The 13,076-nt window shown below is 39.4% G+C and overlaps 1 protein-coding gene across 2 annotated transcripts in view; it reads right to left on the bottom strand.

Moving 5' to 3' along the window:
• Positions 1-10,835: 10,835 nt before the first annotated feature.
• Positions 10,836-13,076, bottom strand: part of LOC121376833 (ankyrin repeat and SOCS box protein 8-like) — a 10,572-nt gene continuing 8,331 nt past the window's right edge. For both annotated transcript variants that reach the window (XM_041504621.1, XM_041504629.1), the window contains exon 2: positions 10,836-11,927. In XM_041504621.1, the coding sequence (XP_041360555.1) occupies positions 11,059-11,910 (852 nt within the window). In that variant the 5' untranslated portion in view covers positions 11,911-11,927 and the 3' untranslated portion in view covers positions 10,836-11,058. The remainder of the gene's footprint in view (positions 11,928-13,076) is intronic.

Below are 13,076 nucleotides of genomic sequence, written 5' to 3'. Positions count from 1 at the left end.
CACAATACATATCTACTTATCTATTCAGCTGATTTGGGGGTTTTATCGTTCCAACCAGTGCACCACAACTGGACAAAGGCCGTAGTATGTGTTTTTGCTGTCTGTGAGAAAGTGCATATAAAAGATCCCTTGCTGCATTAGGAAAAATGTAGCGGGTTTCCTCTGATGACTACCAGTCAGGATTATCAAATTTTTTACATTCAATAGCCGATGATTAATTAATCAATGTGTTCTAGTGGTTTCATTAAACAAAACAAACTTTAAACAAACAAACTTTAACATATCTACTTACATAAATGTTAAAATCGTCGACTATTTTGAACAGGTATTTGGAGTGACTTGTTTCGAAAATGTAATGTACCTACACTAATATGCAATCGTCTTATGGACTTAGTATGCGTATGTTTAGTCAGTACTAAAAACTGCAGCGTGTTGCAGCCTGGTGAATAAACAAGAATCGAACAATAGTTTGTCTGGTGTTATTTGATAAACCTGTTCGAATAAAAACGTCCATTGGCCGAAACGTTTTTCTCTTCGTTTTTGTTTTTCTTTTGTTTTTCTCGAGTTTAACCATGACCTGTCCAAGTCTGAGATAGAAAGCAGATATTTTTAAGGATCGTTCACACTGCAACTAGTTTGTTGTAACTACTTGTACCTAGCGCGTTTTCTGAGGGGGGGGGGGGGGGGGGGGGGGGGGGGGGGGGGGGGGGGGCGATGGGGGGGTTCAGACCCCATGCTCGAAGCGAATTGTCTTTTTTAAATAAAAAAAATTCCGATTTGCATGACCGCTACACAGTCACAGTACAGACCCCCGATTTTACTCGCACGTTACGAGTTACACAACACGAAAACGGCAGAAAGGGACTTCTAAATCGCACGTTACAAGTTGTAGAACACGAGAACTATGCAAAACGAATATAAGAATTGCACGTTACACATTATAGAACACGATAATTATCCACAAAGAGTATAAAATCGCACTTTACAAGTTGTACAACACGAAAACTATGCAAAATGAGCGTTTAAAAACCGTACGCTACAAGTTATACAACACGAGAACTATGCAAAAAGATTCTTAAAACCGCACGTTACAAGTTATACAACACGAAAACTATGCAAAAAGAGAGTCTAAAAATCGCCGTTACAAGTTATACAACACGAAAACTATACAAATAGAGAGTATAAAAATCGTACTTTACAAGCTATACAACACGAGAACTATACAACACGAGAACTATGCAAAAAGAGTCTACAAATCGCGCGTTGCAAGCTGTACATTACTAAAACTATGCAAAACGAATAAAACAAATCGCACGTTGCAAGCTGTACATTACTAAAACTATGCAAAACACGTACAATAAATCGCACATTGCAAGCTGTACATTACTAAAACTGCAAAAGGAGTACTACAATTCGCACGTTGCAAGCTGTACATTACCAAAACAATTCATAAAGAGTACTACAAATCGCACACTGCAAGCTGCACATTACTAAAACTATTCATAAAGAGTACTACAAATCGCACGTTGCAAGCTGTACATTACTAAAACTATTCATAAAGAGTACTACAAATCGCACGTTGCAAGCTGTACATTACTAAAACTATTCATAAAGAGTACTATAAATCGCACGCTGCAAGCTGTACATTACTAAATCTGTGCAAAAGGAGTACTACAAATCGCACGCTGCAAGCTCTACATTACTAAAACTATTCATAAAAAGTATTACAAATCACACGTTGCAAGCTGTACATTACTAAAGCTATGCAAAACGAGTACAACAAATCGCACGTTGCAAGCTGTACATTACTAAAACGATGCAAAACGAGTACTACAAATCGCACGTTGCAAGCTGTACATTACTAAAACTATGCAAAACGAGTACAACAAATCGCACGTTGCAAGCTGTACATTACTAAAACTATGCACAAAGAGTACTACAAATCGTACTAAAACTATGCAACAAAAAAAGGAGTACTTAAAATCCCACTTTATACGTTCTACAGCCCGAGAATAATGGGGAAATTACTACAAATAACATTTTACAAGTCATTACCGTAAGTCTGACAGTTAGAACACGCCTTTAATAATATGGGTTAATGACGTGGCTTGCATAAGAGTGCAGAAGTGTTGGCGTTTTAAGACCGGTACAATAGCAGTAAGGGCGGTTCTAAAACCGACATCATCTTCATTGGTCTCAGATATATTATAAAAGTTAAAGTTTAACGACACCACTGGAGTACATTGATTAAATAATTATCGGCTATTGGATGTCAAACATTTGATAATTTTGACTCCTAGTCATCAGAGGAAACCCGCAAAAAAAAAAAAATCTAATGCAGCAAGGGGTCTTTTATATGCACTTTCTAACAGACAGGAAGGCACATACAACGGCCTTTGTTCAGTTGTGGTGCACTGGTTGGAACGAGAAAAAAAACAATCGGCTCAATGGATCCACCGAGGTGGTTCGATCCTGCGACGCAAGCACCTCAAGCTAGCACTCGACCGACTGAACTAAATCCCGCCGTTGACTATATTGTATGTCCCGTTGAGTTATGATGGAAGTGATGATCAGATTGTACACTATTTGAAGGTGGGTAATAAATAAATTACCACACTCGGTTTCGCAAAATATAATTTTTAGAAAACTCGTTAACGTCACATGGCGTGTGTCGGTGGTGTGTGTGTGGGGGGGGGGGGGTATCGTGTGTGGAGGGGATTGGTTGATGCAAAATTAAGGGGCAAAGGGGGCAATTGCCCCGAGCCCCCCTGCCAGAGGGGCCCCCAGACTATGGACTTCCTTTATAAAACAAAATGTAATAATTATAAAATTAGTTCATTTTTTTATTTGTGATGTAATTTAATTTCTATATTGAGGGGCCCCTGAACCTGTAGAGCCCCGGGCCCCCCACCCTCCCCCCCAAAGTCTAAAATCGGCCCTGCTCGGGCTAGCACTCGGCCAGTATCTTAATACTATATGGATGCATGACTATATGAGTCTACAAGTCCTGTGTTCACTGCAAACAGGTTGGCTGCACCTGTTGTAACGATTCATGTTTTTATGCAAGCATTGCTGAAAATACGCGTGCCCGAAACCATGTTACGTCTCACGCGCCAGTCTTCAGTGACCGGTTGTGTGTTTTGCACTTCAGCACAATTATAACATCTGGTCCATATACGTATTTAAACGTTTGGCTTGGTTTGTTTAACGACACCACTAGAGCACATTGATTTATTAATCATCGGCTATTGGATTTCAAACGTATGTAAACTGCGTTGTCTGCTCTCGGAACCTTTTTTTACAGGGGGCAAGGTAAGTAGTCCAGTTTTTATTTTGAACGTTTGGTAATATTGACATAATATAGTCATAAGAGAAAATCCGCTACATTTCGTTTTCTAAAGCAGCAAGGGATCTTTTATGTGCACTTTCCCACAGCCAGGATAGCACATGTGACTGCCTTTGATATACCAGTTGTGGTGCACTGGCATGCGCCCCCACACACGTTTTAGCAGCAGTGATCGGTTTTATATATTTATGTATTTTATATATTTTTATTTATTTATTTTAGCAACCTACGAAACTAGCGTTATCTTGTCACAAGTGACTAATAGACCTCTATCACAATCCACTGCGCATGTGCCCGTTGCGGGGTAACTCGAGCACACAAACCGTGAACTCACACGAGATCTCGCAAAAATAGACCTGTGGACAAGTTGGGGGGGGGGGGGGGGGGGGGCTTTGTGACGGAGACAGCCGTCTGCACATTAACTTTTGACCTGGGTCTGAAACAATTGGAGTAGCACTTTAATGTTCGAAATCCAGTGCATGGAGTAATTAACCCAAGAAGATTCCCCGTATTAGTTAGATGATATCTGTATTGTTGGTAGTTTTAGAGAATTAGTGTGGCCATGATTTCACCATTCTTCCATAAATGACAGGACTGCCAAAGATGGGACCCAGCTGCCAAAAACCGAAACACGGAATATAAGCTGGGAGTTCGTTCTGTATAGGAACTTGGGTGGCAAAACACGTATAGAGAGGCGGTAGAAACGCTGTCCGCTGGGCGAGCTTTATTAGTCCAGTGGACATAGGTAACTATATTTTACTGCTCTGTAGTAACTGAAAGGTATTTTGTTGTGGCATTCAAGTATTATAACTATGTGTATTCTTGTTTTGCTTAGTGTGGGAAGGACAGCCAGCTGGTAATCTAAGTCAGACCGACGAAAGTAAACTGTAGGCGTCACTTACCCAATATATAGAGGTTTATAATATCTATAATTGGTAATCCTAGTATCATGATCTGATAAATTGTAGATCCTTTGAATATTGGATGTAGGGAAGACTGAAAACAATAATTAATTCTCTCTATAGCTGGTAATCCTAGTATCATGACCTGGTAAATTGTAGGTCCTCTGAATATTGGATGTAGGGAAGACTGAAGATAATAATTATATCTATAACTGGTAATTCTAGTATCATGACCTGGTAAATTGTAGGTCCTCTGAATATTGGATGTAGGAAATAATTATTATCCTAAGGTTGGGTGATCTTTTAACTTTGAGGGGTAGCTATATCCCTAATTGCCAAGTGATTAAGTTTACGTGTGGTGCTCAGCCTAGAGGTGGTGTGACACCGGCTTTAACAGGCCATGTAAGTGCCTTAACACTTGCCTGATTATATAACACACATTTGAAACTAAACTGGTGTTGTTGTCTTTCTAGTCACTCCCCCCTGAATTCCGCGGCAAACATTTTAAAATTCCGCGGTACAATTTTACATATTCTGCGGTAAAATTTTATGAATTCTGCAACATATAAAACTGAAAAATAACACTTAAAATTAAAACTAGATGTTCAAAATGTTACAGATTTATTTAAAAATCGCGAAAAAGCAGACGATTTATGTTTTAAACAGACGGGTGCTTCCGGAAGATTGAATCATTAAAACTTGAAATGGAAATGATATGGAAAAAAACCCTCCTGTTTTTACGCTTACAAATTCTTTGTTAAATGATTTGTGATTAATAAATACTTAAATATTGTTATTTAACATCACGATTCCAACAATCGATACTTATATGTTAATATAATTATTTTATATTAAATAGAATGGAATTGCTGAATCCTATTTCGTATTTGTGGAATCTGTCAAAATTTAATTACTACCCGTCTTCGTCGGTTTCCGTAACCTACGCACCGAGCAACGATCGGAACATCTCGCTACAATCCATTGCGCTCTATCTTGCGAGAATTTCCGATTCAATGACAGAAACTAAAGGCTGGTTCCAAACGCAGGTTACGCAGACTAGTAACTGTGAGGCGGTTACTAGTCCAGCCTGTAATAACTTAAAAGAAAAGAAACAAATGATTTATGTTTCTATTTATTACTGCATGGAAAGGAAACACTATTAAAATTCCATGTTTAATGTTACAATTCAGAAACATCGAACATTTTGCGGTGTTTAAGACACATTCCACGGCCTAAAATTATGAATTCTGCACGTGTTCTGCACGAAAAGTGATTTTCCGCGGACGAACAACTATTCTGCACGATGGTGCAAATTCTGCAAATCGCGGAATTCAGGAGGGCCTGTCTAGTTAACGTTGGTTAATAGTAAATATAAATATATATATATACGATCTTGTTCCCTGAATACCCCTAGAGCCAAGCCACTCGGGTAGAAAACTACCCGGTACAGGGAGATCTATATGTATAAGTTGGGATATTTGGAAAAATACTGTTACACCCATTGCGGGTTTCTGATTCTGCTGCCGGCGAACTGAGTGGTAGGAGCAGTTGCCGGTAAAGGGGTTAGAAGCCGCGTGACAGCCATAGACAATGGGAGGCCACGCATGTCTCCATAATTAATTATTCTATCAGTAGGGAACCCACAAATTCTGTCGACATCCAACAAGACTTATTGGAGACATTTGTGAATTATTGCTTATCACGAAATAAAAAATATTTTGTTGTTAACACCCGACAAACCATCTGTTCGAATTCGTACGCAGTAAATATCGGATATGGGCTGAAATAATATTGTGCGCGCGTGTATGTATGCAGATATTTATTGTATTTAACATGATTTAAATATTTATAAAGCATTATACAGATAAATATATTCAGGATTCTTGTCGGGAGTTGGGGGGAGGGGAGGGGGCACAATCTGTAGTGGAGGGACACAGTCTAGTTGGTGGGGGGGGGGGGGGGAAGCCATATTTTAAACCGGGTTTATAAAAGTGGGGCTATAGTCCCTTCCCTTCAGACTTCTTGGTTGCTACCGACCTGAGAATGGTCAGAAATGTAACTGTACTGCATATACAGCTATTTAAATTCGAAGGAAGCTTATTTAACCTAAGAAAGATGTCAGTTTTATTTATAACAGATTAGACTGGCCGACAGATTGATAATATAGCTACAAACTCAATGGTCTCTTTATTATAAACTCATGAGGGTTTATTATGCGCAGTCATAAGGTACTTCGTTTGAATGTCTGAAGCAAACATATTAAGTACCATGTCAGGCCCGTAGCCAGGGGGGATCGGGGGGAACGGACGATACCCCATGCAGGATTGAGAGTTCCGCTCAAATGAAAAACAAAATCGTATTTTACATATAACGGTCCTTGTCCCCAAATGACCGGGATAACGTAACAAGAACGTCTGTCCGAGGTTCCATTTGCTGAAAGTTCGATCCTCCTCAGTGGGCCCGTTTGATTATTTTCCGTCCCAACCAATGCTCCATCAAAGGACGTCGTATATGCTATTCTGTTTGTGGAATGTGAGAAGTATGCCATGCATCATTTATTATAAATACATTGGTACGACTGAAAACAAACGGTTTCAAGTCGTGGCTCTGTGACCAGGGCATTTTACATGCATACCACAACTTAATGCAAAGTTCTTCTTAACGTATATTTCGCAACAAAACTTCGTGTACTATTCTCGAGTGTAACCGGCGTCATCTCATTGTTTGGCAAGGGCTCTCTCTCTCTCTCTCTCTCTCTCTCTCTCTCTCTCTCTCTCTCTCGATCTCTCTCTCTCTCTCTCTCTCTCTCTCTCGATCGATCGATATAAATCTGGGCAAATCCCCTCCGCCCCCGTCTACGGCTCCGCGCCTTCGGCGCTCGCGTTTGAGTTTGATGAGTTCCGTTTACATGACATTTCGACTCCCCCCACCCCGCTAATCATGCTGGCTACGGGCTTGGAGTTATTATATACACTATTCAAATTAGGATCGTATCGGGTTACATGGGTCTGCCACTCTGGAAATGTTGCTGCACTTTATGTTATGTATAATCATGTACGTTATAAAAACGTGTGATACTTGCATACCATATCGATATAATAGGATTATTATAGGACTTCTGCCTATATGTAAATGTGTATCAAAGCGCTGATGGTATCGCTAACGATCTCGACCAATGTTCTCAGGTACAAAATACAAAATAGTAACCACACTATTGTACATACAGATATATGTTTACTTCAAACTGATCTTCATGTAAAGAAGATGTCATCTTCTAAATTCTTCAAAACAAACAACGCAAACAGCATGTCAACTTTTACTTCCGCGTTTACATGTGATGTCAAATTTTGAGCCGCATTTACTCGGTTTCTGACGTCATACTAAGTTGTAGGTTTTCGCGTGTGACGGCTCGTATATGTTTTAAAACTTCGTAAATATCATTTATTATTTCAAGTGAAGTTGTAGGTATCTGATATAAATGATTGTGAAAATAAAATGATAGACATGTAACATTGATTAGTAGTTGTACGACTGTCGTTTTTTAATGAAATGATAAGGGGAAAATAGAGCTGTGATAAAGGTCTATGTGAGTTAGGAGGTTTTTATGGGGAAGGGGAGGCATATTTTATTAAATTTTAAATACTGATACATGTGGAGAATTAAACATCACTGGAAATCCGCGTGAGTATTTAACTATAATTCTAATTGTTAAAAGTAAAAAAAACACATTCCACTAAAGTTAATTTTATTGTATGAATCTTTTAATTTTGGGTTATTAAAATACCCTTGACAGGCGGCTCCAGACTTCGTCTAAGTTAATGTTTCACTGCTTTTGGTCTTAAACCATTCCGATGTAAACTTCAGTAGACCGTTTTTCACAGCCATTTTAACATCTTATACGAAATATGTACGTTAGTCGCTAGAGATTCACAGCTCCTACGAAGCTACTCACGACGCTCATGACAACTGTCGATCATGCCCTCCAATTTGTATATAGCCTCGATACCGTCCAATTCGGCAAGGGACGGTACTCTTCGCGCACATGCGCAATGGGAATGTGAAAGAGGTTGATTATCGTACGAGGCAAACGTATCGTGTGGCGTTGTCTTTTCATAGGTGCGGGACGTAACCCAGTGGTAAAGCGTTCGCATCATACGCGGTCGGTCCGGGGTCGATTCCCGTCGGTGGGCCCATTGGGCTATTTCTCGCTCCAGCCAGTGCACCACGACTGGTATATCAAAGGCCGTGGTATGTGTTATCCTGTCTGTGGGATGATGCATATAAAAGATCTCTTGCTGCTAATCGAAAAAGAGTAGCCCTTGAAGTGGCGACAGCGGGTTTCCTCTCTCAATATATATGTGGTCCGTAACCATATGTCTGACGCCATATATCTGTAAATAAAATGTGTTGAGTTCGTCGTTAAAAAAAAAAATCCTTCCTTTGTCTTTACATATAAATAAACGAGGTTATTTTTGGATTTACGGACACTAGCTAAGGCAAGTCAAACATTGTGATTGTATTGTTGTTGACATTGTTGTTTAGGTGTTTGGCAATTATTCTGCACTAGTATGGGAGTTATGTCATTGTTCGATGAACAACAACAGCTAAATCCCCCCCCCCCCCTCCCTCTCCCATACAAATTGCTACATTTTGGCAACCTTTTGCCTACCGCTTCCCTTGGGAATTATTTTATACCGGAATTTAGAAGCGCTTAAAACAAGATATGGGTGAGAACAGCCCTTGTTGGGATGCACCTTGCACCGCGTGCAAGGAACTCGGGTTTCACGAAGCTTTATAGAGTTTCATGTGGTTGATTACGGTTGAGGTAAGTGTTATAGTTAAAGTGTGTTTTGTTTAACGAAACTACTAGTAGTAGACCACATTGATTTATTAATCACCGGCCATTGGATGTCAAACATTAATTTTTGTATATTTTTTTACACGTTTTTACATCTAATTAAAATTAGCTCCACTATTACATGTGGATCTAACAGCACCCCGTTGGAGCTCATTTCCAGCTGACCTTTCATTCGACCAATCAAAACCTTACTTGCAAAATTATGCCAGTGATTTGAAAACATTCAGGATTATGCCGAGGGTATACGAAATGATTCGAAACGAAGTATGCCGGTAACTAATTTCAATATAAAAGTTCATATAAAATTCGTTTCAAGACGGAAAAAAACCCCGTGATGGTATAGCCATAAAATCAGTTTATACTAGAATACAATACAGAGTTTATTACTGCACTTTTCTCCCAGTGTTTTCAATGTTGAAATAGACCAACAAGTTCGCCTATTTAATAGTCTCGCCCGATATTTTTAGAATTTGTATGCTTCCGAATAATGCTATAAAAGGCGAAGTGTACTTGGTCGATATTTAAATTGTTATTTATAAATGAAATGTCACCTGGACATGGGAGTTGACGCAATGCTGTTAGATCTACTGGTAGACCAATAGAGCTAATTTTAATCAGATTGACACAAACCTTTTTTGCATTAGAAGCAAGAGATATTGTACATGTATGATGCACTTTCCCACAGATAGGATAGCTGAACTGAACTGAACTGAACTGAACTTTATTTACACTGAGGCCGTAGTCCACGGCATATGAGGATATGTTTACATAAAACAATTAATACATTGTGACAAGATGGTGAAAGTACAATAACATACATAAAAAAAAAAAACACACAGAAAATCAGCCAGAGGGTTTGGAAGTATTCAAAACACCAACTGTTTTAGAGTTAAATAATGTGTAAAAATTTATACACATTTCGTTTTGACTGACAAAAAGCGAGTAAACAACGATTTCTTTCATTCTTAAAAAAACATGCATGTAAATATATAATGAAACTCATACCACGTAATTTGATATACCAGACGGGAGAGCTTTATCGCGGGAAGGGGAGGGGGGACGTAACTCGTTGGTACAGTGCTCACCCAATGCACGATATATCTAGGATAGATTCCTGTCCGTGGGCCCATTGGGCTATTTCTGGTTCCAGCCAGTGCTCCAAAACCAGTGTAACAAAGGCCGTGGTATGTATTATCCTGTCTGTGGGATGGTGCATATAAAAGAAAAGACTAGCCCATGAAGTGGCGACAATGGGTTTCCTCTCTCAATATATGTGTGGTCCAACGACACCATATATCCGTAAATAAAATGTGTTGAGTGCGTCGTTATATAAAAAAAACAAAAACAACATTTCCTTCCTTTACCGCTGGGCTACGTCCCGCCACTGTCCGTGTGTTATACAGCACGTTGAAGCATTGTCCTGCTTGGTTTAATACTTCTTTAATCTAAGAAATCAAAATACACGTATAAATACATCTGTCGCCTTGTCCTATGTCCCTTCCGTGCCCATTTAAAGGCATACTGTCACGGATTTAAGGACCATATTTCTCTAAAAATGGATAATAAATAAAAATTACATTAATTGTTGGAAACCAAATCTAGCTATCGCATCACCGTAACTGAACCATGATGGAGTGAAATCCATGTCATCCCTCTCGACAATTTTTGTTTTTGAATTATGGACCATTGCCATAATTCAATTATTTTTACAAAATGTCATTAATAAATGGAGTATGGTGGTTATGAAGATGGTTGAATAAAGTACATTTAGAGACAATCAAATTATTTTTGTTCAGGTAATACTTTGTTAGACCATTAAATAGGTCAGTGGTCTGTGACAATATGCCTTTAATTCCTCACAACGGTAGTTTTGAATGAGTCATTACCAACATTTGTTTTTGTTGTGGGGGTTTTTGTTGTTGTTTTGGGGTTTTTTTTACAAATTATATCAGTTAGTCTAAATATTCTAAAGCAAGATACGACATCATTCTGAGAGGAACCGGCAACGTGTGTAACTGTTTAGAATTCACAGCATTAAAATTCAACGAATTCCTTATTTTGATTCTGCACAAAGCCTTCAGTGACGCCGGCTTGCATAAGCAGTCCTTAATGAGCACCAGCAGTTCACTGCTGGGCGTGTCCTGTGTACACGTCAACCAGTGTCTGTCGCTTCCCAGAGAATACCCTGCTGCTAGAAGCAGACGACAATTGTCCACGTCATCGTGATGGACCAGGTTCGCTAATGGCGTCCCTTTCCCGAAGATCGCCCAGTGGTTTTGAACACAGCCGGCGCGGATGATTTCGGAGCAGGACTTGGAGGCGCCATTGAAAGCGGCATAATGCAGCGCCGAACATTTCAGTCTGTCCACCTGGTTGACGTCTGCGCCGTGTTCCAGAAGAACCTTCACTGCGGAGCTGTTCTTGTTCATGGCCGCCTGCAGCAGCGGCGTCATGTTGTCACGGTCCGTGTAGTTGATGTTGGCACCGGCGATGAGAAGGACCTCCACCACGTCCGCCCCCGAGTCCGCCCCTGGCCACATGCAGGCCCAGTGGAGCGCGGTCCGACCCAGCAGGGGGTCTTGGAAGTTCACCGACGCACCGGACCTGACGAGGAATTTGACGATGTCGAGATTTCCGGAATAGGCGGCTGTTCCAAGAACCGTGGCTCCCTCCCACCGCGTCGGGCTGTGCAGGATGGCGTTCTTGCTGATGCCGCTGCCGATGAGTCGCTTCACCCGGATGAGATTGCCGTTGAAAATGGCGTCGAAAAGCATTATCTCGGGGTCATTCAAACTCAGCATCATTGAGGGTGGAAATAATTCTGAAAGAAGAGTTAAAATGTATACTCGGTAACTCTTCTTTTTTTTTTTTTACTGTGTAAGCAATTACTTTATGTTCTGCTACCAGTCTAGCACCAGCAGCAGCAGCAAAAACAACAAGAAATATATAAACGACCATTTAAACCAACAAACAAGTAACAAATAAAGACAACACGTGTATATGAAATTACGGGAATTAGATCCTAGTTGCTAGTCGCATATTTCGTTAGTTAAAGGCGCAGACCCTAGTTTTAACTCGTAAAAATGGACACAAAGTTTAGTTAATCTACAGACCTGTAACGTATTTGGATAAAGTTACAACAAAGTGAAAGAAGAGTCTGTGACGTTAAAACCGGGAAATATCCTTAAAAATAGACTAGAACTCGAATCAATAACCGATACTTCTCAGACGCACGTGCGTTTTTAAAAATATGAAAAACGCATTTTGTGGAAACAACAGAATGACCAGAAACACTTTGGTTCTACGAAAATGAATAATCTAAACAATAAAAAATAAGTAATGTTTGATTTCAGTGATCATAAACAGTTCTAATAATGAAAAATATGCTGTAGTGTTTAAAAAGTAGGGTTTGTCCCTTTAAAAGAAAAACAAATCGATTTCACACATAATTCTTGCATAGTTCTATTAAACATATCAACTTAGCAATGAGCAGTTTCCGTAACTATCTTTAAAAATAAAACTGTGACCATGGTGACGTTGGGATTTAAATGGACTATCCTGATTTTTCAGCCCTAGCCAGACTTCCATTTGTTCCCCTCAACAAAATAAACATACAACCTGGGGTTTTTTTGGGGGGGTTTTGGGGTTTTTTTTCGGGGTTTTTTGGGAGGGGGGAGGGGAGGGGCGTATCGGCAATATTACCTTAACATGTTTTAAATATAAAGTAATATTTGGATAAATACAATGTCAATTTTAATGACCTTTGGTAAAATATTTCCAAATTTCGTTTCACCATTAGAATAAAATTTAATAATAAATTCGTACGTATGAAATTATTTTTAAAAAACCCATAAAAATCGGTTTCGAGATACTACACAGCATTATGATATTCAGAAATGCATAATATATTCAAATTCTAAGCAATAACATTTAACTAAAAAATAAAATAATAATGTAAACATACTTTATT

Source organism: Gigantopelta aegis, chromosome 2 (genome assembly GCF_016097555.1).
Source record: "Gigantopelta aegis isolate Gae_Host chromosome 2, Gae_host_genome, whole genome shotgun sequence".
NCBI lineage: Eukaryota > Metazoa > Mollusca > Gastropoda > Neomphalida > Peltospiridae > Gigantopelta > Gigantopelta aegis.
The sequence above is the reverse complement of the archived record's forward strand: the minus strand, read 5'-3'. Positions and strand labels throughout refer to the sequence as shown.